Consider the following 20,672-nt stretch of genomic DNA (forward strand, 5'->3'; position numbering starts at 1 on the left):
TAAGACACTAGATTTTATATTTTAGCGCAGAAGTCTCTGAAAGCTTGGGTGAGAATGGTAGCTATTGTATAGCACTGCAGCAGATCTTGCAACTAAATACAACAGGTAAACAGAGGGAGAAGAGCTATAAACTGTATAGCTGTTGGGTTTTCCAACAAAGCTAAAGTGGCTTTATTGTTTTATTGATGGTTTTTTAGCATACCTGTTAGCAGTTAATGCTTAAACAAATACAAGCTGGACCAAACCACCGAAATACTCTGGGTACTTTCCCCTGCACTGCAAATGTGTCAGGAAAGAATTCCTACATAGTAATGCTAGTTCTTCATTAGCAAGTTGTGGCTTGCATGCCTCCACAGACTACCAAAACAGGAGGGGGAGAGAGATGGTCTTTCTAATAATCTGGATTCCATTTGCTTGCTGCCTTAGAGGTTGTGTCATCAGTACTGTCCACAGCACACAAGGACTCTGTGTTATTAAATGAGACAGTCTGCCATGTTTTGGACTAAGTAAGTTTTCCACTGATGCAAAAATGAGTCTACATGTGGCAGGACATTACAGTATCTACCACACAGTTTAAAAAATGGGGGATTTTGGCAGGTGTTTTGTGGAAGCTGAAACATGATTCACACTCATTACAACCACAGTTGTAAAAGGACAATTAAAAATATTTGAACCTAAATGTAGCATGTAGCACGGTTCTTAAGCCGTGGACTCTTATGACTGGATTAAATTAAACACCCCTGGTTTTGCTTATGAAAAAGAATATGCCTTTATTAATGGATTTTTTTCCCAAGTTTTTTCCATAAATATGAAAACTTTTCTCCAGTGGAGTAAGTGCCTAACATGAAAAGTTCAGTTAATCTGCTTGTTGTATAACAGTATAACCTGGATGGGTTGTCCCTCCTAAAGTAGGCCACTTGCAAACTTTTGATATTCCTAATAGAGTCTGCTATCCAGGGAAAAAATTCAAGGCCTTGGCATGCCTTGCTTGGTTTCTGGTGTAGTTTTTTAATGGGGAAAGAGAAGGATTAAAATGACAGATTTGGAATCTTAAAGTTACTTCCTATGAGGGCTGGTAAATGAGGCAAATGGTGAAACAAATATTTTCTGTGGTTGTAGAAATAAGATGTCATTTCAAGTCATATATATCTTAAGTGATGTTAACAAACGTGATCTCTTTTACAAACTTCACTTTCCGATTTCCCTCACTAGCTTTTGCATGTGATGAGCACTTCTTCTACCTTATAGAGAACCAAAAGCAGGGAGAATGGAACCAAGAGGAGGCAGATGAGGAAAACAAATATGGAAAATGTAAGCAGGAACAAGAAGGGGAATGGTAGGGAGCATCAAGAGAAGAACAGGTAGGGAAAAGATGATTTGTAGGAGAAATACAGTGTCAATATTTGTAGGAGAAGAAAACAGGAAAAAGTAAGTAAGAATAATAGTGGCTATCCTTACAGGCTCTGATGATGTGGTGGGTTGGTTGTTTTGGGGTTTTTTGAGTGATGCTAAATACAGCTATTTATTTAAAATATTAGCAATAGAATATATTCTTCAGAAAATGTTCTTACACTTTTGTGACAATGTAAGTTTGGTTTGAGGGTCAAGAAGTGTACATATTCTTTGCCTTACTGCATGACACAGTAAGTCCATGCCCCTGTTGTGAAGAAATGAAAACTAGAGGGTCCTGTAATTAACCCTTACAGTGGACAAAGAAGGGAGTCTCTTTGTGTCTGGCTGCTTGGATTGGAAGTGATTACAACCCCCTGAAGAGTTGTGGGGACAGCTACGTATTGCACAGCATTCGTGGATATCAGATACTGATTTTCTACACTGATGTTTTGTCCCTCAGTAGGTTCTTTAACCATAGCAGTACTCAATCTGTAATCATTCATTTAAGCAATATTTAATGCCTTTACACCTCTTTCAGGAGTGATATATGGGTAGGCTGATTCCCTATACCTAGTGCGTAGTGAAAAGTAGAACCGAAGTCAGTATTTATGCAGGAATTTTGTGATGCCAGTTGTGTGTCACTTCTCCCATAGCTTATAGAATCATAGAATGTGCTGAATTGGAAGGGACCTATCAGGATCATTGAGTCCAACTCCTGGCCCTGTGCAGGATAGCCCAAAGAATTATGCCATGTGATTCCTGAACTGTCGGGCCTGGGGCTGTGACCACTTCCCTGGGGAGGAGCCTGTTCCAGTGCTCAACCACTTTCTGGGTGAAAAACCTTTTCCAGATGCCTAACCTAAACCTCCCATGATTCAGCTTCATGCTGTTTCCTTGAGTCCTGTCACTGGTCACCACAGAAAAGAGATCAGTGTCTGTCCCTCTTCTTCCCCTCACAAGAAAGTTGTAACTGCGATGAGGTCTCCCCTCAGTCTCCACTTTTCCAGGCTGAGCAGACCAGGTGACCTCAGCTGCTCCTCATAACCCTCCACACCTGTCTCTTTTTGCCATACTGTGCACCAAAATTTGAGTCTAGAAATGGATGCAGGGCATAGGCTGCATCAAGTTGTACCTGTATTGCAGACAGAGTTAACCTGCAGATTTCAGGTTAAATGACTCGGTAGCCGAAAGGGGAAGAGAATGAATTCTGGAGCCATCATGAGTTCAGGGTGCTAGTACAGGAACATAAAAAGTGGCATGCTGGTGAAGTTTCATGGTCTTGGACTGGCAAAATGTCTAGTTTTCAGAAACTGCTGTTTGACAAGGTAAAACAAGTCACTCTGCTCCTGCGTTGTCATTGCTTGGAATATGGCTGTCAGATTCACTGCTCCATGGCACTTAATTTCAGTTTTGGTTTCTGGTAACTGGAATAGAAATTTCTTGTAGTTCTGTATGTGCTATATATGTGGAAGAGGGGAAAGAGAATTGGGAGAATATAAATGATGCCTTTTGATGGCTCAGAAGGTGTACTCATGAGGCAGGAGTTTCTGTGGTGTGTTGTACCAGACTTAGTGTCTATGATTTTTCTCAGCCACTTACGTTGACATGGCTGAGCCATAAATGGAGTTTACTTTGCACTGTTACATACTTGTGTATTAAGATGTTTGCCGGCTCATTATCCAGAAAAGAAGTTAAGTTCAAGAGGAAGTTATGGTGCTAGGACATGATAGCAGTTGTAGATGGAGCATGTTGTATGTCTCATCTCCCCTTTCAACTTTGCATAAGGGGTGACTTCTGTTACAGATACCTTTTGAGATACAGATACCTTACAGAGAAGCCTTTTGAGAGCTTTTGTGAATTCTTTTCTGCTGTCTGGAGTTTTAAGTTTCTGACATGCCAGATGATATTGCTGAGAAGAGGCTGCTATTTATATGGATGTTCTAACTATGGTCCATTTAAAATAAATCTCCTGCACTGAATTATTTAACAGCTTTTCTGTGGCTGTTTTGAAGACTGTCTGTTTTTCAGCTTCTGTATTAGAATCAAGAAGACATTGCACTCCAATCCAAATAGTGGATTTCAAGCTGATTTTCTGAATAAAATTTGTGGATGCAGTCAGACTGACTGTCTCTATCTCTCTTTAGAACACAGAGTAATTCTGAAATTCTTGGTTGATTTATCTTGTAGACCTCTACAGCTTGTTAAATTTGGCTGTGGAGTTCTCCAGCTCTATTAAAATGAGCTGACTGAACAAAGGACACCGAGCCTTAAAGTTTCAACAGGTAGCTCGGCTGTTGTTGGTGTGTTAAACAGCATGAGCAAGGAGGCGCTTCCCATCCTGTCTCCTCTGACTCGAGGGTATGGGGGGATACACACTGCTGAAGGCCCCAGGGAGCCTGCTTTGAGCAGAGGCTGCTCACCTTCCTCCACTCCTTCCTGCAGGGAGGAGTGATGCACAGACCTGCACACAAATGGCAGTGCAGCCCTCTCCCACTACACTGCTCTTCAAACTTCCTTTTACCGCCAAAAGAGAACGTGGCTTGATCATTGCTAAGCAAGGATTCTTTATTAGCAGCACTGGGGCTGCACTGAGGATTTTCCTTCTGTAAGTACTACTGATGTTTAGTTAATTATAGATTGCTTATATTTTCCATTTCTCGGAAATATTTTGCATAAACACCTATTCCCGTATTTGTTTTGCTTATTATAATTTATGGTGTTTTGCTGCCATCTTCTGTCCTTTTGCAACAAACACAGTCCCTGTGGTGGTCATATTACCTCCCCCGCTGGTTGTTTCCTAGTCTTCCTCACATGTTGGCACATGCTCAAGGTCCGTTGTCTCCTTTCCAAACCTCGAAGCTGGTTCCTGCTGGGGTTATGTTCTTGTCGTCTTGGATGGCCAGCTTCACAGCTTCACAGCCTTGAAGGCTGGGGTCTGATTGGTTACTTCTTTTAAGCCATACATAAAAGATACGTGCATCCTATCTACTTACAAAACTATGTGTCTTATCTAAAGATTCTCAGGCAAGTTTCTCAGGCAAGCTAAGCAACAATATTTAACAGCCCCTTTTAACAGTGTTAACAGCCCCTTTCATTATGATAGCAGATAATGACAGGACAAGGGGCAGTGGTTTTAAACTGAGAGAGGACAGTTTAGATTAAATGTTAGGAAGAAATTCATACTCAGAGGGTGGTGAAGCACTGGAACAAATTCTAAAAGAGTAAAGTGTTTGATATGTGTTAAATTATGTCATTTGTGTCTCCTAGGGGAGGAAGGGTAAAAGGATGAATAACCACTGAGTTTTTCAGTTGAATCATTCCTGAACAGTTTTAAGAATTTCTTTTTACTTAGCCTTTAGCTGTAATAAAGACCTAAAACTAAACTAAATCATCATTCTATATAATATAATTGAAAATTCCATAATGAGGCAACTCAGTGCATACTTCTTACTTTGTTCTGTTAATTCTATTTATCTCTTATATATGGAACTCTTAATAGTCAAAACTGTAACTGGAAAATAATGATGTGAGGAAGGTTTTGAAAGATCTGAAACTGGGAAAGGACAGATTCTTCATATTTTCAAGTGTCATTTTCAAGTGCGCTCACTTACAATGACATTTTACAATGTACATTCTATTTTCTGAAACTTGTCTAGTAGAATTCAGAAACTCTGTATTTGAGCTGATGCCATCTTTTTTCATTCCAGCTAACCTTTAGTTGGTACTAATATGAAGATGAATATGCTCAAGTGTCAGGGTGTAAGGTCTTTCCCCCTTCAGATTTGCTTCCATGGTGACTTCATAAAATGTTTTCCTATAGCGTGTGAATTTTCTTTTTGTCTTTCATGGATTTACAGAGGAACTGAAGCGGGTATTCACATGGCTTGGTCTGGATGTGAGGACTTACACAAACCTGACGTCTGGGGAGATTACAGATCTCATGCAAACTTGGCAGCGTTTGCAAGATCACAAAGACAGGAACTGTTTTAAATGTTGTATTCTATCTCATGGAAAGTCAGGAGCAATCTGTGGGACAGATGAGAAACCTGTATCAATCTGCATGATTATGTCCCACTTCACTGCCACATAATGTCCCAGCTGGCTGGAAAACCCAAAGTCTTCTTTATCCAAGCGTGCCAGGGTAAAAAGATACAGCGTCCTGAAGTTGATGTACAAATTCCTGAATTCTATTCCATGCAACAGAGCTTTTCTCTTTCTGAAAGTATTCCCAAAGTTGCTAATTTCCTCCTAGTCATGGCCACAGTTGATGAATGTGTCTCTTTCCATGACATTCCACAGGTTACTTGGTATATTCAGGCCCTCTGCAGCAAGCTACAGTTGTTGGTACCAAGGTGAATACTTTGCTTAGTGCTCCGATTAAATTATTTTTCTCCAAAGGCAATTCATATAGGAACACTAACCCATGTTCTAAGGTGGACAAAATTGGTTAAACTGATGGTTTTACACTGATAAATTTACATTAACACTGCTAGTACCATAGAGATAATCTGAAGTTTATTGTAAAAGAAACCCTCAAAGCCTCCCATCTATAATCTTTAAAGCAGAGCTGTTTCTTGAGTGGATTTCAGTAAAAATATTTTGTTTCATTATTTCCCTTTACTGGTTAAATCAAGGAAGTCAAAACAAGAAAAGGTCTTTTGTTTTTCATATGACTCAAATGAGAACAGAAGAGGAGAAATTTAGAGAAAAGGATGTGTTTTCTTTTTTTGTGTTTTAACTGTTCATAGTGTATTTTCTAGCTTTTCAGGGAGGTGTTAAATGGATTGCCATCTGCTCACTAATAAGTAACTTTTTTATTCTCTCCTTCTGTCTGTAGGGTAAAGATATTTTGTCAATTCTTACAGAAGTTAGTTGGGATGTGGCCAGTCGTGTTAACTACATGGGGTCAAAGCAGATACTCCAAACAGCATGTACCTTTAGAAGATTTACATTTCCAATACCTAGGGACCCGCCTCCTTCAGAGCAATATCAGGGCTTTCAAAACACATCATTTTATCATCTTATTTAAATGCAGTTCATCACACTGCCTATTTTAAGACTGTTACCCAAAACCCTGTGGATCTGTTAGCTTCAAGGCAACACCTTATAAATTTTTTGTCAAATGAATTGTGAAACTAGGGGAGACACTATTAATGCATGTGCCAGCTATTTACATCATCTGTATTTTCAGAGTTATCAGGGTTGGGAGAAACATGCTTCTGTGATGTTAAAAATTTTTGTACCTGCACAGGCTTCAGACAGAAAAGGATTTTTTTGGCAGCATAGGGGATGCATGTAACCTTCCATGTCTAAACCAGGACTGTTAATGGTCTGGTTTAGGCTCATCATATTTTATTTTGCAGGCTAACAATTTTAAATCCTTGTATTGGGTCTGGCTGAGCTGGAGTTCATTTCCCCATAGCAGCCCTCACAGTGCTGTGCTTTGCATTGTTAGCCAGAAGGGTGTTGATAACACACCGGTGTTTTGGCTACCGCTGAGCACAGCATCAGCACTGTAACATTCCTTCACCAGTCAAGGGCAGGATTGTAGGAGGGGACACATCCAGGCCAGCTGACCCAAACTGACCAAAGGTTTTCTTCCATCTCTAATGTAAATGATGTTTAACTTAATAGAGGACCAGTTACCAACTGAAGTCAGGAATTTGTCCCACAGTGCACACTGATACTGTCAAATGCCTAACATAAACTTAATGTGCAATGAGATTTTTCCAAGACTGAATAAAGCCATTATTCCCTCTGTGAAACCTTGTGAACTGTTACTTCCCCATCACTTCTGAGAAGAAAATTTAAGGTAGAAGATTGGCATGCTATGAAATACACCATTCAGCAGTGTATCTCTATAGGTATATCAGATTGATTAACTTTGTTAAGCATTAAATTTTTTCATTATTGTTTCTTGGTTTAAGATCTAAAATGCAGCCATATGAGAAACAAGGCTCCTTGTTGATTAAGCTTTTAACAGGGAATTTTGTGAGTTAACTGAAATAATGCCATGTTGTTTTGTTATGAGCATTTATTATGTATGCCTGTGTCCTTCCTGTTTATTACTGCATTAAATTCTTAGTTCTAAGAGCTGGGTGAGATAAAAATTATGTATTGGGGTAAGGCTTTTCCTTATTTCTGACTGGCCCCTGCACTTTGTTAGGCTGCATGAATCAGTGGGGTTTTAACTGCTTCAGGGTTTAAGCTGAAGTGAAGCTTAGTTAATTTCAGCAAAGCACTGTATATGGTTACTAGCCCTACATTAGGATGAAGATTTGAAAGAGTACTGCTTAGTGCTGTTGGATGCAATTTCTAGCTTGCACTATTTTTAGGGGGGGAGTTTTGCAACTCCCCACAAGCAAACAAACGTGGTTGGTTGCTGTTGAGGCTCACTGATGGCACACAGAAACATATGCACGTGCTCTCCGCCTACAGAATTACGGAAGGGTTGTGTCTTGTGCAGCCCTTGTTTCGACAGATTTAAGTGAAACTAGTGTAAAAAGAGTCCGCTGGGAAAGTTGGGAAGTCTTGGGAAGACCAGAATCTTAAAGTGGGATTTGTAACATCCGCAAGTTTCTGGTACCCCGTCCTTCCTGTTGGTTTTTGTGCAGAAGCTGTGTATCCTGCCGTGTGCCAGTGGAGGCCACAGTCACTACAGTTGCTGAGCAGTCAGTAGCCTCAGCAGTTTCATTTCCTCTAGACCACCCTTTCTAAGCGAGGTGAATTTTTGGCAGGCCGTACAAGGAAAAGATTGGGTCACTGAGACAGTTCTAGAGAAAGCCAGAGGGACAAAACCAGGGTGCAAGGAAGCTGAGGGAAATTAGAGAGACTGTAATTTAACGAAAGGACAAGAATATTTCCATGAAGGGTAAGAAAGGAAGAAATCAAAAGTAAAACTTACAGAGACACAATGGTACCGGAAGGGGTGGTCCTTTAAACTGCTGTATGAAGGGCGAGGCCACAATCAAGTATTTGTCGCACAGTGCAGATCACGGCAACTGAACTCTTGATTCAGGTAAGACACAGAAGAACTAATCCAGGGAAAAAGTTGCTGAGACTTGAGATGACATGGAGATAGACATATTTTGGACCTGAAGATGAAATCATACTTGTGGTGGCCCTTTGGGTAAAGGCACAACTCGTGCCAGTGAAACAAGTCGGACGGGTTTTCTGATCTGTTACTACCCTATGCCTTTTGGAAGGAATTTGTATGCCTCATTCTGTCAAAAGGTATGTTATCATTTTCAGTTTGTAAAGGTAGATAGGTTGAAATCAATGAATGACCGTCTTCATTGCAAAATTTTAACAAATTCTGGCTCTCCTAACTGTCCATCTTCATAATGCTGACTTCACAATTTTCTGGGAACCTGGTAGCCCTACTTACCACTGTTCACCTATTTCATGCTGCATGGAAGAGACTGGTAACTAGCATGTTGGGAACCTTTCCACTTCAGAGGGTGAAAATGTCAGAAGTTAATTCTTGCTTAAATTCTCCTGTAAATGGGGAAGTATATTACATAAATAATTTCAAAAGAATGTTTAGTTGTTGAGTCCCCTGTATTTACTGAGTACTGCTACTGAATTTGGTGCTAAAAGTTGACTCTTTTTTATTTGGGAAATAATTTTCCTGTTGAAAATAGGCTAGGGTGAATTGGAGAGGGATTTCAGAGAAAGGAGGTAACTCATGGCAGATCTGGTGACACAGCAGGACAGTGGGTCTGAGACTTTTAAAATTAAAAGATATAATTGATTCACCCGTCCCTCACTGTCTCTTAATCAGGGTTTTTATAAGAGAACGAAAGTACTGAGCTGTGCTAGAAAGCACCAGCTATGCTGCTTAGTGTGTCCCCCTTAAAACAAAAGCAAAACCTGATTACTGTTGTGGCTTACTTACAATTTTTTTCTCACAAGTTCTGCCATAATCAATTTTCTGAAACTGGAGTTGTGATAGGTGGAGTAGGATAGATGTGGTTTGTGACTGCTGCTTTATGACCAGTTTATTTAACATACTTCTTGTAAGTCATGTGACAATATAGATATCGTACAACAGTACTTTTCCTGGAACTTTAGAGACTATGCCTGTCTCACTTTTTTCAGAGTTGTTCCAGCACTCCTCCAGCCTGTCCTCCCATGTAAGTGATGTAAAATTACTATTATTATTCAGTTTGCATGTTGTATCAGTTGTGTCTTCAATTTAGTAAAGTGGGAGAAAAAGAAAGTGGCAGTTAAACACTGTTTTGGTTGTCCTCCCTGTAATTACAGACAAGCTTAAACGTAGTATATAGGTGGCACATGTGTTCTAACTGCAATAATTGGATGGATTTGAAACTTACAGCCTTTGAGAAATAAAAATGGAAATTCCCTTTACAAGAAAGATTTTCTTTTGTAAGCATATACCTTGTATCTTAAACAAAAAGCATGATTTATGTGAGAAAGAAGATAATTGCCTAACTAGCTACCAAGAAAGTACACTTCTCTTTCCTGTGTGAATACAGAAATACAAAGTCAGATCTGCAATCATAAAATTGTGAGTAGCACGATTCAGATACTAGTGGTTTTGTGGTGATATGGGCTGAATGGTGTGGATTCTAGTCTGTTTAAGAGTTCAGTTTGACTGGATTTAAAGAAAACGGTGTTTGGGGGCAGAGAGTGAATCGTGTGTGCTGTTACAACATGTTTTGCTGTTTTATCATCGTTTTGGAAGACAAAGGTTTAAGATTCAGTTGTACATTCATTCTTGCTAACCAACAGAATGCTGACCAAGAGCATGCCACAAAAAGCTGTTTTGCTGTAGAGTGATCCTTGAAGGAGAGCGGAATACAATTGTCTTCTAATTATTATTACCAGTTAGTCAGCTGGGCTACCTTGGAGTTACCAGCCCTGGTATGGAAACATTTGCAGTAGCAATAGGATTAAATGGATTGCATAGTATTCCAGTAGTGTAGGAGTAGAAAGTTTTCATTTGCCCTTGTCAACTTTTCTGTCTCCCAGCGACAGTGTCTCTCAATGGGACAAGAGACCTCTTCTGAAGGCATTTCTATTGAGTTTCTCTTCAGAGATTCCCAGGTGTCTCATATCTAAGGCAGAGAGAATAAAGTGGTACATGGTTCTCTTACTAGAGGGAAGTGGAGGCAGGTCCTTTAAGTATCAGCTGTAGAGAACCAGGTTTCTCTCAGCCTTTCTGAGTATTGCTTCAGGAGAGGTGTGATTGGAGGAGAGGGGCTGTGGAGGTGGCACAGCGCTGTTCTGGGCCAACTCCCTGCTCCACCCTGAGACTCGTGCCCAGTCACCCACCCCAGCTCACTTCCTGGGGAAGGGCTGGCTGCACACACAGGCACAAAGTGCTCAAAAAGTCCAATTTAGATAAGAGGCATGCACCAGGTTAACTATAACAGGGTGTGGATTGAGCCCCCCCTCTCTCTTTTTTCCTCTCTTTTCTCTGGCTCTCTTTCCCCAGCTCCACACCATCCACGTGGCAGCACCAGTGCAGGATCTAAGGACTGGTGATATTCTTTGTTTTCTATTCTATCACATTCTACCCCATACTCAATTTTGAAGTTTGTTGTGGGAAGAGGGAGGTGTTTGTTCCTTGTGAGCCAGTACCTTTGTGGTTTGTGAGCCAGCACCTTTGAGTGGTGGTTCCCGCAGCTAAAACAGTGAGTTCCTGACACGTCTCTGGTATCTTTGTTCAGCCTGACAAGAATTTATAACAAACATCACACCCCTACCACTGGGTTGTGACACCAGCAGAGGCAGGTCCTTTAAGTGTCAAGGTGAGATAGTTGCAAGGCTTGCAGTTGGTATTTTCTAACTTTCTCTTGTGCTAAAAGTTGAATCCATAAGCCAAGTTTAATATTTCTAAAGCTGATAGAGGAAGTGGAGGGGAAGAGAGGTGGTATTTCATGCTCAGTGAAACAGAGGTAATTTTATAAGAATTCTTCTGGCCTTTTTAAAAGGGTTGACATGATCTGTATTTAATACTACAAATTGATTGAGAGCTGGGAACTGAGTTTTATTTGATGTAGGTAAACCAAAACAGGAGGAGATGTTTTGGGTATGCTGACCATCATCAGAAGAGGTAAAAAGAAAGGAGAAGCCAGATAGCTTAGAGCAGTTCTACTCCTGTGGACTCTTTAGCTTTGTTACCATGTAAAACCTTTGTTATGGTGTAAAACTTGGCAGTCTCATTTATTACATAGTCTATATTTCAGATTGGCAAGTGGCTATTGCTCCCAAATGTGATCAAATATCAAAAACCCCCAAAGCCCAAACAAAAACAGCAGCAGCCTGCCAGGATTGTACTTCCTGTACATTGGTACTTCCTACTGCCTAGACACACCATAGGAAGCAAGAACAATCCATGACTTTCTCTGTTACTGTCACGTAGTACAGAGGTTTTAATACTCCTTGTTAAGTCCAAAAGAGCAAAGCATCAAAGCTATAATAGCAAAGGCAGCCTCTCTCTACTGAAGTACTTCTGATTGCATTATTTTGGGCTATTCTACATGGTGTGATACCTTTTATATAAATCAATGTTATTGCACTACTGTCACTGACAAATGAAATCAACTGCTGTTTGTATTTAGATCCAAATCCTGATGTGAAATGAGTACAGACTTCCACAAACTCCTTTTTGAAGTTTCCGAGGCTTTGGTCACAGATGAACTGGTGGCACTGAAGTTCCTCAGCCTGGATCACATTCCCATGAGGAAGCTGGAAGCCATCCAGGAGCCCAAGGCCTTCTTCGAAGTGCTGCAGGAGAAAGACATGATTGAGTCAGGGAACCTGGCCTTTCTTAGGGAGCTGCTCTACTGGATCGGTCGGATGGACCTCCTGTCTACCCACCTGGATTCCAGCCGGGAGCAGATGGAGAGAGAGCTGCAGGTCCAAGGCAGGGCAAAGGTGTCATCTTACAGGTAAGCAGAGAAACAGTAACACAAAATGTTGCACACAAAATGTACAACAGTTCAGTTGTGTAGTGTCTTGTTTTCTGTCTGCACTGTTGTCTTATGAATATCCCAGCATAATTGTATTTATTACAGCATGAATTCCTCCCATAGCAAGTTTTACATTTTGCAATTCAAATGTGTAATTGTGGTGTTTACTTCTTATAACTTTCTTGAACAGTCTCTCTATTCTTTATTGTCAGGCAACTGCTATATGGAATTGCAGAGGACTTGACTCCAGAAGATGTCAAAAATGTGAAGTTCCTGCTCCAAAAAAAATTACCTAAGAACAAGCTCCAGGATAATGCTGTATGAAAAGTGATCTTGAGAAGTTTTGCAAGGCTAGTTCAGAGTGTGCTAGTTCTTGTAGGAAGGGAGGAAAGAGCAAGCAGTCTGCTCTCATGAAAATCTGTTGTTGAAAGAATTGTGATGTGCTGTGAAAGAATGGACCCTTATTTTCTTCATGGTATCTTTTCTCTGCCCTTTTTTGCTGTCCTTGTCTTATTTTCTCTCTACCACCTGTCTCCCTAATCTTTTCTTCTTGCAAAATCCATCAAGCTCTTCCTTTAATCTTTGCTTGATATTTATAAGACATTTATAAGGCATTTACTGTATCTAAGAAGAGTGATGTTTGCTAAAGGAAAAACAATGTTTCGGAGACAGAAAATTGAGCTCTAGTGTGAGTTCGACCACAAATTTTTGTATGTCATTGAGTAAATTTTCTTCTTTATTGTAATTTGGAGTAATGGCATTTTGTTAACTTCTCCTCAAAGGTATTAAGAGTTTTAATGAGCTAGTTTAACACTTGTAAATAATGAACAGTGTTATAAAAATGCCTGGTATTAGTAAGGAGCTTTTTTAAAAAACCTATTTGTGTATTGTGGCACCTAGAGGAATACTAGCAGATTTACTTCCAACTTTGTGCACTGTTGAGCTTTAATAAACAAAATTAGCCCTGAACACCTTTTCTGTAACAGAAAATGTAAAATGGCATAGCTAAAGGACTTAACAGCCCTTCATCAGAACACAAAGGCCCGACAGGATGCCATGTTGTTACCCACATCGGGTGCTTTGTGCAGCTGAAACAAAGCAGGATAACCCAGCCATTGGCAATTTCTATTCACCCTGTCCTAACCTTAGTGATGCATTTATTCAGTTGCATCATGATCCTTCTTTTAATGAGGTTTGGAGGAAAAAGTAGTTGTTCTTTAGCTGGTCAGTCTCTGTGAGTGAGGATGTTGTCTTGTGCTCTGTCCAGAGGTGCCTGCAGTTACTGAGTTTGGGTTATGTGTTCTTGTTCTACCAGTCAATGTTGCAGGTTTTTCTGGAAATGGAAAGAAATAGGATAATTAAAGAAGATGACCTGACAACGCTGAAAGATATATTAAAGCCATTTAGAGCTGACATAAAGAAAAAAATTGATATCTATGAAGAAAAAAAGAAAGGTAAATTTATTTAATCTGCTGTTTAATGATAGAGCTGGGGTCTTTTGTGGGTTTTTTGGCTCCATCGTTGACAGCTTAGAAGTCTAAAGATGAGAGGGAGACCTTACAGTATCCTGGGACAGGCAGAGCGCCTCTAGAAACCTCTGGTTTCTGAAGTTTTCTGCTACTTCATTATCCCATCATAACCTTCTTGTATCTGTCCTTGAAACATGTTCTGTGCCTTGTAAATGGTCTTCTTCTCCCTCCTCTTTGCCTTAAATGCAATTTATCTGTTCAGGAAAAAGTGCAGTGCTGGTTTCGGACCAGCATAGCTTTTCAGTCACTGAAAGAGACTGGCAGTGACAGTTGACTTAGGGAAACTTGTACTGGGAGATTGTCAGCACTACCTTCTGTTAGCCAGGATGTTTGTTCTTAGTCAAAGTCCCTGAAGACCCGGTACTTGGCTAAAGTGTAGCTTTCTGTAACCAGATGGGAAATTTCGAGGACTTCAGTATATCTGGACTGTTGCATCTGAGGTGGTGCCTTCTGACACCACAACCGGGCCTTACTCTTTGGAAAACAGGATGTCTCACTCAGTAGCAACTGAGACCTATTTTCCTCATAACTTCCTTTTGAATGATTCAGGACATGAGTCTTCTTAGACACATTTATACAGCCCGTACATTCCCTGCAGAGCTGCAGAGTAGTTTCCCCTGCATGGCTTTGTGCTGCTGACCTCTACTGTTGTCTCTAAAAGAGCAGAAGAAAATTGCCAAGGGCGGTTAGAGTAATTAAGTCCTGTGCCAGGGAATGGCTTTTTAGTAGTGTTGTTACTATTTTGTCCCCCTTGATAAGTAGAAAAAGAGCATGTCGTGTGGATCTTGTTGCCTTGACAATTAAATTTCATTTAAACATATCTGTGTAACTTGTTAAAGGGGCACTGTGATTTAGTTTCTTGGGTAGAGTCATGGATTTGATGATTTCTTAAAATTTTTTCAGAAAGTTGTATTCAAATTAGTGTTTTGTTGCTTTGAGGAGATCTTCCGTTATGTTGGCATTTTGCATCACCCAAACAGTAAATCCTAAAACATTCTGTTTATCTTTTCCTTCTAAGAAAATTATTCTAAAGAAGAACTCCACTATCCTGTGTCTGTTTCTCTGCATCCAGGGGAACAAGGAGCAGAGGGGAAGACAACACACCTGGTGAGAAATACTTGAAGATTACCTTTAAATTATTTATCCAAACTTCCGCGAGAGGGAGCATAAATTCTTAAGACCAAGCAGGTAGAACAGCTGAGAGGGAGGGGTTCTGGCTGTATATGTAGGCCTTGGAACAATTCCTATTTTCCAAACAAGACCAAGACCTCTTCCTTTCTGGGGACAGGACTGTCAGCAACATTTTAAGTAATAAATGAAGCTGTTGTGTGAAGAAAACCTGTCTTAATGATAATGGAGACAGTGACAATTAAGTCCTGGATGGGACATTCCTGGACAGATGGGAAGAGAACAGCAGAACTTGCTACCTTGCTAGAATCCCACAAGGACCACTAGAGGGTAGAGTGCAGGAATTTTTCCTCTGCACATGCAAACTTGTGTTTCTGAATACTCACTTGCTCCCATATCAAAATTGCATGCTCACCACAGAGAGAGTGGAGGAGGGATTCAGGGAGACAATGCAAATTCCTCTCCTCTGTAGCTAGATTGTATTCTTAGGCTTTTCCTTTCTTGTTTCTCAGCCCTTGCAATTTTTGTCCTTGGGTAATGAAGGACCAATAATCTGTGTATAGTGTATTTCTCTTTTGAATGCTTGGCATTGCTTTCTTACCTGATTTTTTTGTTTCCACAGCCTGTGGAAACATATAAGATGAAAAATAACCCCCGTGGTTACTGTGTGATTCTTAACAACCACATTTTTAACAATCCGCATTGCAACAGAAAAGGAACAGTGAAAGATGGAGGTAAGTACTTTTTAATCCAATTACTGATTTGCTTTTTTTCTCTAATAATTCTCCAAGACAATTATCTAATCTTTCCTGTGAGGAAGAATCATGTCCACTGTACTCCTTGGCCTTCAGAGTAACTGCAGGGGCAGTCACTGTAGAAATTGGAAATATGCCACTTCCAACAGTTTAGCCGGTGGCTTAAAGAAGGATCTGCTTTTTGTTGTAGGTAAAAAGCATTTGGTTATATCTACCAAGTAGTGAAGGAGGGATTACTGTTCCACCTTTTCACTTTTTGATTGTTTTTAATTCTTAGCTATCATAGAAAAATATTTTTAAGTCCTTAAATTATTTTCAAAGATCAAAGAAATGCTCTGTAATTTTCCTTAAAGCCTGTCTTCCTGCAAGTCACTTTTAAGATAAGAGTTTATCTTAAAAAAGTAAAATCTGTTTCATGAAAGGACACATCAAGGATATTAACTCCATCCAGCCCGTGTACAGGCTTCTTCCTTCCCAGCTTCTTTCTCACAGCTCACACAACAATTAAGTCACCATTTGCTGAGAAGTCTTCAGAGCATTTGTGAGCAGGTTACTCTGCCTTCCTTCTTGCTGCATTGATAATTTTCGCAGAATGAGAGACCTATTTAGTTTGAGGGTGGCAGATTTTGTCATTCTAAAGAGGTGGTACTTCTTTAACTTGGCGTGTTGTTCTTAGGCATCTGAGGTTGTTATGCAACACACAGTTAAAGCTTGCTTTAACACAGTGAACTTCACTAACTCGTACCTATACACCATTATAATCTGAAACCTGTTTTTGTTTTAGATAGCATGGTACTTAACCCAGCTGTGTTTAAAAAGATAAAATGAGGCAAATTAGGCATGGGTTTTTCTAATAGTATTTGGCAGGCTAAGAGTCAGTCCAGGTGAGTTTATGGGTGGTATCTGAACACTTCTGCTAATATCTGATCTGCCACACAGACACTGATGTTTCTGCATCTTTCTTGTCACTGTTTATGTTTAACGAGTTCCTTCTGACTTTTTTTCCCAGAGGCTGTGAAGAGGGTCTTTAAGTGGCTTCAGTTTGAGACAATTGAGCACATGGATCTGGAAGCAAAAGAAATATATGAGAAAGTTAAAGAATACAGCAAAAGAGATCATAGAAACATGGACTGTTTTGTTTGCTTCATTTTTTCCCATGGTGAAAAACACAAAATAAAAGGCATTGATGATGAGTTAGTAAATATTAGAGATTTAGTCTCCTGCTTCAGTGGATCTAATTGTCCCTCTCTTGCTGGCAAACCCAAGGTGTTTTTCATCCAGGCTTGCCAAGGCTCTGTTGGTCATCCAGCTGTTCCAGTAGAATCAGACTTTTCTGGACATCTTGGGACGGATGCTACTCCTCTGACTTCCATTCCTGATCTGGCTGATATTCTGGTTGGCATGTCTACAGTGGAAGACTATTTGTCCTTCCGGAGTAGTGAGACTGGCAGTGTTTACATTCAATGCCTCTGTGACAAGATGGAGTCGCTTTGCCCACTGTAAGTACTGTTTTTAATTCTTGTACATTTGGGGTATTGCAGACATACATACTGGAGCATGCTGTGCTGAAACATCAGTGTTTTGCATTTTTGCTGTATAACGTTTTTCACCTGCAGGACAGCGGAGAATAGTAATTATTTTGGAATTGGGCATTGTTATTCTTCTACGGATGAGCCAAAGTATAGATGACTTCCTTGTGACAAAACCAGGGTTGTAATGCTGAAGCATTACACAAAAACAAGTGTGTGTATGTGTGTTTTTTAACATTTTTTGACTGATAAATGATTTTTCTTCCAGTGACACTTGATAAAAGTGAATTTGTTGAGTGATTGCACAGACAATCAGTGTTCTTTAGTCATAATTTTCATTGTTGCCTTCCTCCCATCCTCTCATAAATTTGATTTAGAACATAGAATTTCCCTTCAGACATCACTCTCTCATGATGTCCAGAAGAAGACATGCAGAATGTATAGGTTTGGCCCTGTTTCATCTTGGTGTTCTCTTCTGACTATAACTAAAGCAGGAGACTGTGTTTGCTGGTAAAGCAATGCTACAGGGAGGTTGCTTTTATTCCCTCAAACATACTGAATCCTGCTGTTATACAATGGAGTGTGCAATTTCAGTGACAGGTAGGGTGGGGCAGGATTCCAGTCATCCCAGAGATATCACTTTATTGGAGCAAACATAGATCACCTTATTGGCTGAACTGCAAGTACCACGTATTTCAATGTGACTTTTCTTCATTTTTGTTCAAGCCGCATCGATCTCCTAACCATCCTGACTACAGTGAACAAGGAAGTGGGAGGAAAAGAATTTAAAGTATGGAATCAGATGCCAGGAGGAAAATTAGAGAAGCAGATGCCACAGATAATAACAACGCTACGGAAGCAACTGATCTTCGAAATTCCACAAGGACAGTCAAGTAAAAAGTAGAAAAATAAGAATGCAATCAGTTTAGGCTTCCACAGGGAAGAGACTTTACATGAGAAATTATCTAGATCTGTGCAGTTAGCCCCAGTCCTTGAAGGACCCATAGGACCTAAATTTTAAAATTTCTATATTTAATCAGTCTTCTGCCACCTGGATCTGTGGCAGTTGGGTAGGGCTGTGGAAGAGTACAGATCTGGCTTTTTGTCCTGCAGAAGCAGTGGAGTATATTCGGTCTGGGTTTCAGGTGAGGAAGCGTGTGTAGGGTTGTAACTGCCTTACCCAGAGGTCTATCTTTGGAAGCTATAATTTTTCATGGAAAATAACATCCTGATCCAGAAGGACCAAAAAAACCATGATTATGATAATACAGTGGTTCTTTTCCTCCAGATATTTAGTTTGGTTTATGTTATTAATTTACTTGGCTAAGCAGCATTTTGATGTAAGCTTTTTAACAGTAAAGGTTCTAATTGGATTTTTTCTCAGCACTTCCAGGGGCCAGTGTGTCATGAATAGCTGTGGAACACTGGAAGGAAGTTCTTTGTACTCTTGTTTCTGTTGTAATAAATTGTCTTGTTTTTTACATCACCTTGGTCTGTGGTGTGTTCCTTTGTTGGATGGACTGTCTAAGGGACAGTCAACATGACAAACACTTTTACCTCAGCAGAAGTCATTTTGCTCTTGTTGGAGTGTTTCATGGGAGCCACCCTAAGGGGTAGCAGATTGATATCTCTTCAACAGCAGGTGGAGAGATGGTAGGAAAGAATAAGTTCAGGACTGTCATGATAATGGCAGCTAATACTAGTGAGGCCATTCTTATCTTGCATCTTCAGCAATGTGTAGGTATTATGTGGGAGCTGTATGGGATTCTAACAGCTAAATCCCTTTTGAGTTTATAAAAAGATAAAGGATGAATTTGAGACATGTGGTAACTTCTGCTTTTTTCAGTTTGGATTTTTTGGAAATCCACGTCTAGCCATAAAGGAGGGCCCTTTATTCAATCCTTCTGGAAGCGAATATTTTTTTCTGATTCCACGCAATGTGTTGGTAGTTGCTTTCTGCTCCCCTTATGCTTTTTCACCTTCCAAGTAAAAGAGAGACTGCCTGTTCTTAGAATTACAGCTCTGTTCACATTGGTTTCATAAATAATAAACAGACATTACAAGCACTATGTAAATGATACTGCAGCAAAAGTTACAAGAAGCTGTTACCAGTTATGGTGCGGTTCTGTGGCTGATACTTGGTTAACCATTTAGGAAATGTGGCAACAATTTATTTACATTTTTTATAATGTTTTCATCAGTGCGACCCTGATATGAAGTTAGATTAGATTAGTGGATGTTGCTTTATGAAAAGGAAATAGATTAAATTAAATAACTTCCCTCTGGGAGAAACTTGCTGAACGGTGGTAGCTGTTCCAGAAGTGAAGTTGTGAATCAATAGCATTTTTATTTCTCATATTTCTCTCTATCAGAGTTCAATACACTCAGACCAAGTCCTTTCAGCTCTTTTATATGAGGAGGAGTTGGATATTAAATTTACTTTTTTGGTATATTTGGTGCTACACAGGATTTTCATTTAGTAGGGTGAGAGAGATACATAGGTATGCTCACCATCATGACATTCGACATCCCCAGTCGTGGTGGAACCTGTGGGTTGAAGCCAGCTCAAGCCCATTGCTCTTTTCAAAGTTTAAGTATTTTTATCAGTTTTCCAGGTCTTATACTTTTATGTTGGGTTGGGTAGAGCCACATATTCACATCCTCCGTGCTCATTTTGCTAGCTCAGGAAGACATTATTCCTCATTAATTGTCTCAGGGTACCTGGTGATTCCCAGGTGTAGATGTCTTCTCTAAAAGTAAGGTTACCCTCCCATCTCCCTGATGTTGAGGTAAATGGAACTTTCTTTATGATCTGTCTTCCCTGAGATCATATGTTTTTTGCCCTTTGCCTTTTTGCCCTCTGAGCTGTCTCCACTGTGTGTGTGTGGGGGGGTGCTGGTCAGTCACACCCTGTCATTAAATTGGCTTGGTGTTTTATTATACCTGTTAGAATCAGGCCACTTTTATAGTTACCATTATCTCTTGCTGATGAAAAAGAAAGAGAAAACCTGTCAAAGTGCCCTAAAGGACTGCAGAAAACAGCCATACTGTGAACTTATATGTGGCTCATGCAGCTACTGGGGAAGGAGAAAACACATTTTGAGTTTTATGGTTCTCAGCAAAGTATGCTCACACACACACCTGCAGCAGGGTGGCTCTTGCAGTGAGTGGTAAGAAGAAAGTTGGTTCTGCAATTTCCTAACTCTGATTTTCCTCTGTAGCACAGTTTACAGAATAGTGAGAGACAATTTCCTTTCCCCTCTAAAGGCCCTCAGCTTTGTTTTTTACTTTGCCTGTCCTTCCTTTTCTTTCCTCCCAACTCATGTCTGGGAGGCCAAATGTTGTCACCAAATAATCCTGGCACTTAATTTTGTGTTTTGTTTTTAGGCAGCCGAAGCA

General features: G+C 40.1%; 2 protein-coding genes across 2 annotated transcripts; both read left to right on the plus strand.

Annotated features, from left to right (window-relative positions):
* The first annotated feature begins 6 nt into the window (after positions 1-6).
* On the plus strand, positions 7-18,722 carry LOC113990356 (caspase-8-like). The gene is made up of 8 exons (XM_039387504.1): positions 7-1,311; positions 11,982-12,311; positions 12,545-12,650; positions 13,648-13,786; positions 14,880-14,968; positions 15,612-15,723; positions 16,754-17,243; positions 18,000-18,722. The coding sequence occupies exons 2-8, from the start codon at positions 12,001-12,003 to the stop codon at positions 18,175-18,177; spliced, it is 1,425 nt and encodes a 474-aa protein (XP_039243438.1). The 5' UTR covers positions 7-1,311; positions 11,982-12,000; the 3' UTR covers positions 18,178-18,722.
* Positions 1,334-6,784, plus strand: LOC113990357 (caspase-10-like). Its single transcript, XM_039387494.1, is given in 4 exon segments — positions 1,334-1,361; positions 5,250-5,486; positions 5,489-5,744; positions 6,230-6,784. Coding segments are annotated over 4 exon segments (741 nt in total). The 3' UTR covers positions 6,450-6,784.
* Positions 18,723-20,672: the final 1,950 nt, after the last annotated feature.

This window comes from Pipra filicauda, unplaced genomic scaffold, assembly GCF_003945595.2.
Source record: "Pipra filicauda isolate LSUMZ 115617 unplaced genomic scaffold, ASM394559v2 scaffold569_size315192_pilon, whole genome shotgun sequence".
Lineage (NCBI taxonomy): Eukaryota > Metazoa > Chordata > Aves > Passeriformes > Pipridae > Pipra > Pipra filicauda.

What these genes read in the sequence shown, in the direction of transcription:
- LOC113990356 (XM_039387504.1), top strand. Translation starts at nt 12,001, where the DNA reads ATGAGTACAGACTTCCACAAACTCCTTTTTGAAGTTTCCGAGGCTTTG. An exon ending in AGGGGAAGACAACACACCTG is followed by an intron (nt 14,969 to 15,611) that starts GTGAGAAATACT and finishes TTGTTTCCACAG; the next exon opens with CCTGTGGAAACATATAAGAT. An exon ending in ATGGAGTCGCTTTGCCCACT is followed by an intron (nt 17,244 to 17,999) that starts GTAAGTACTGTT and finishes TTTTTGTTCAAG; the next exon opens with CCGCATCGATCTCCTAACCA.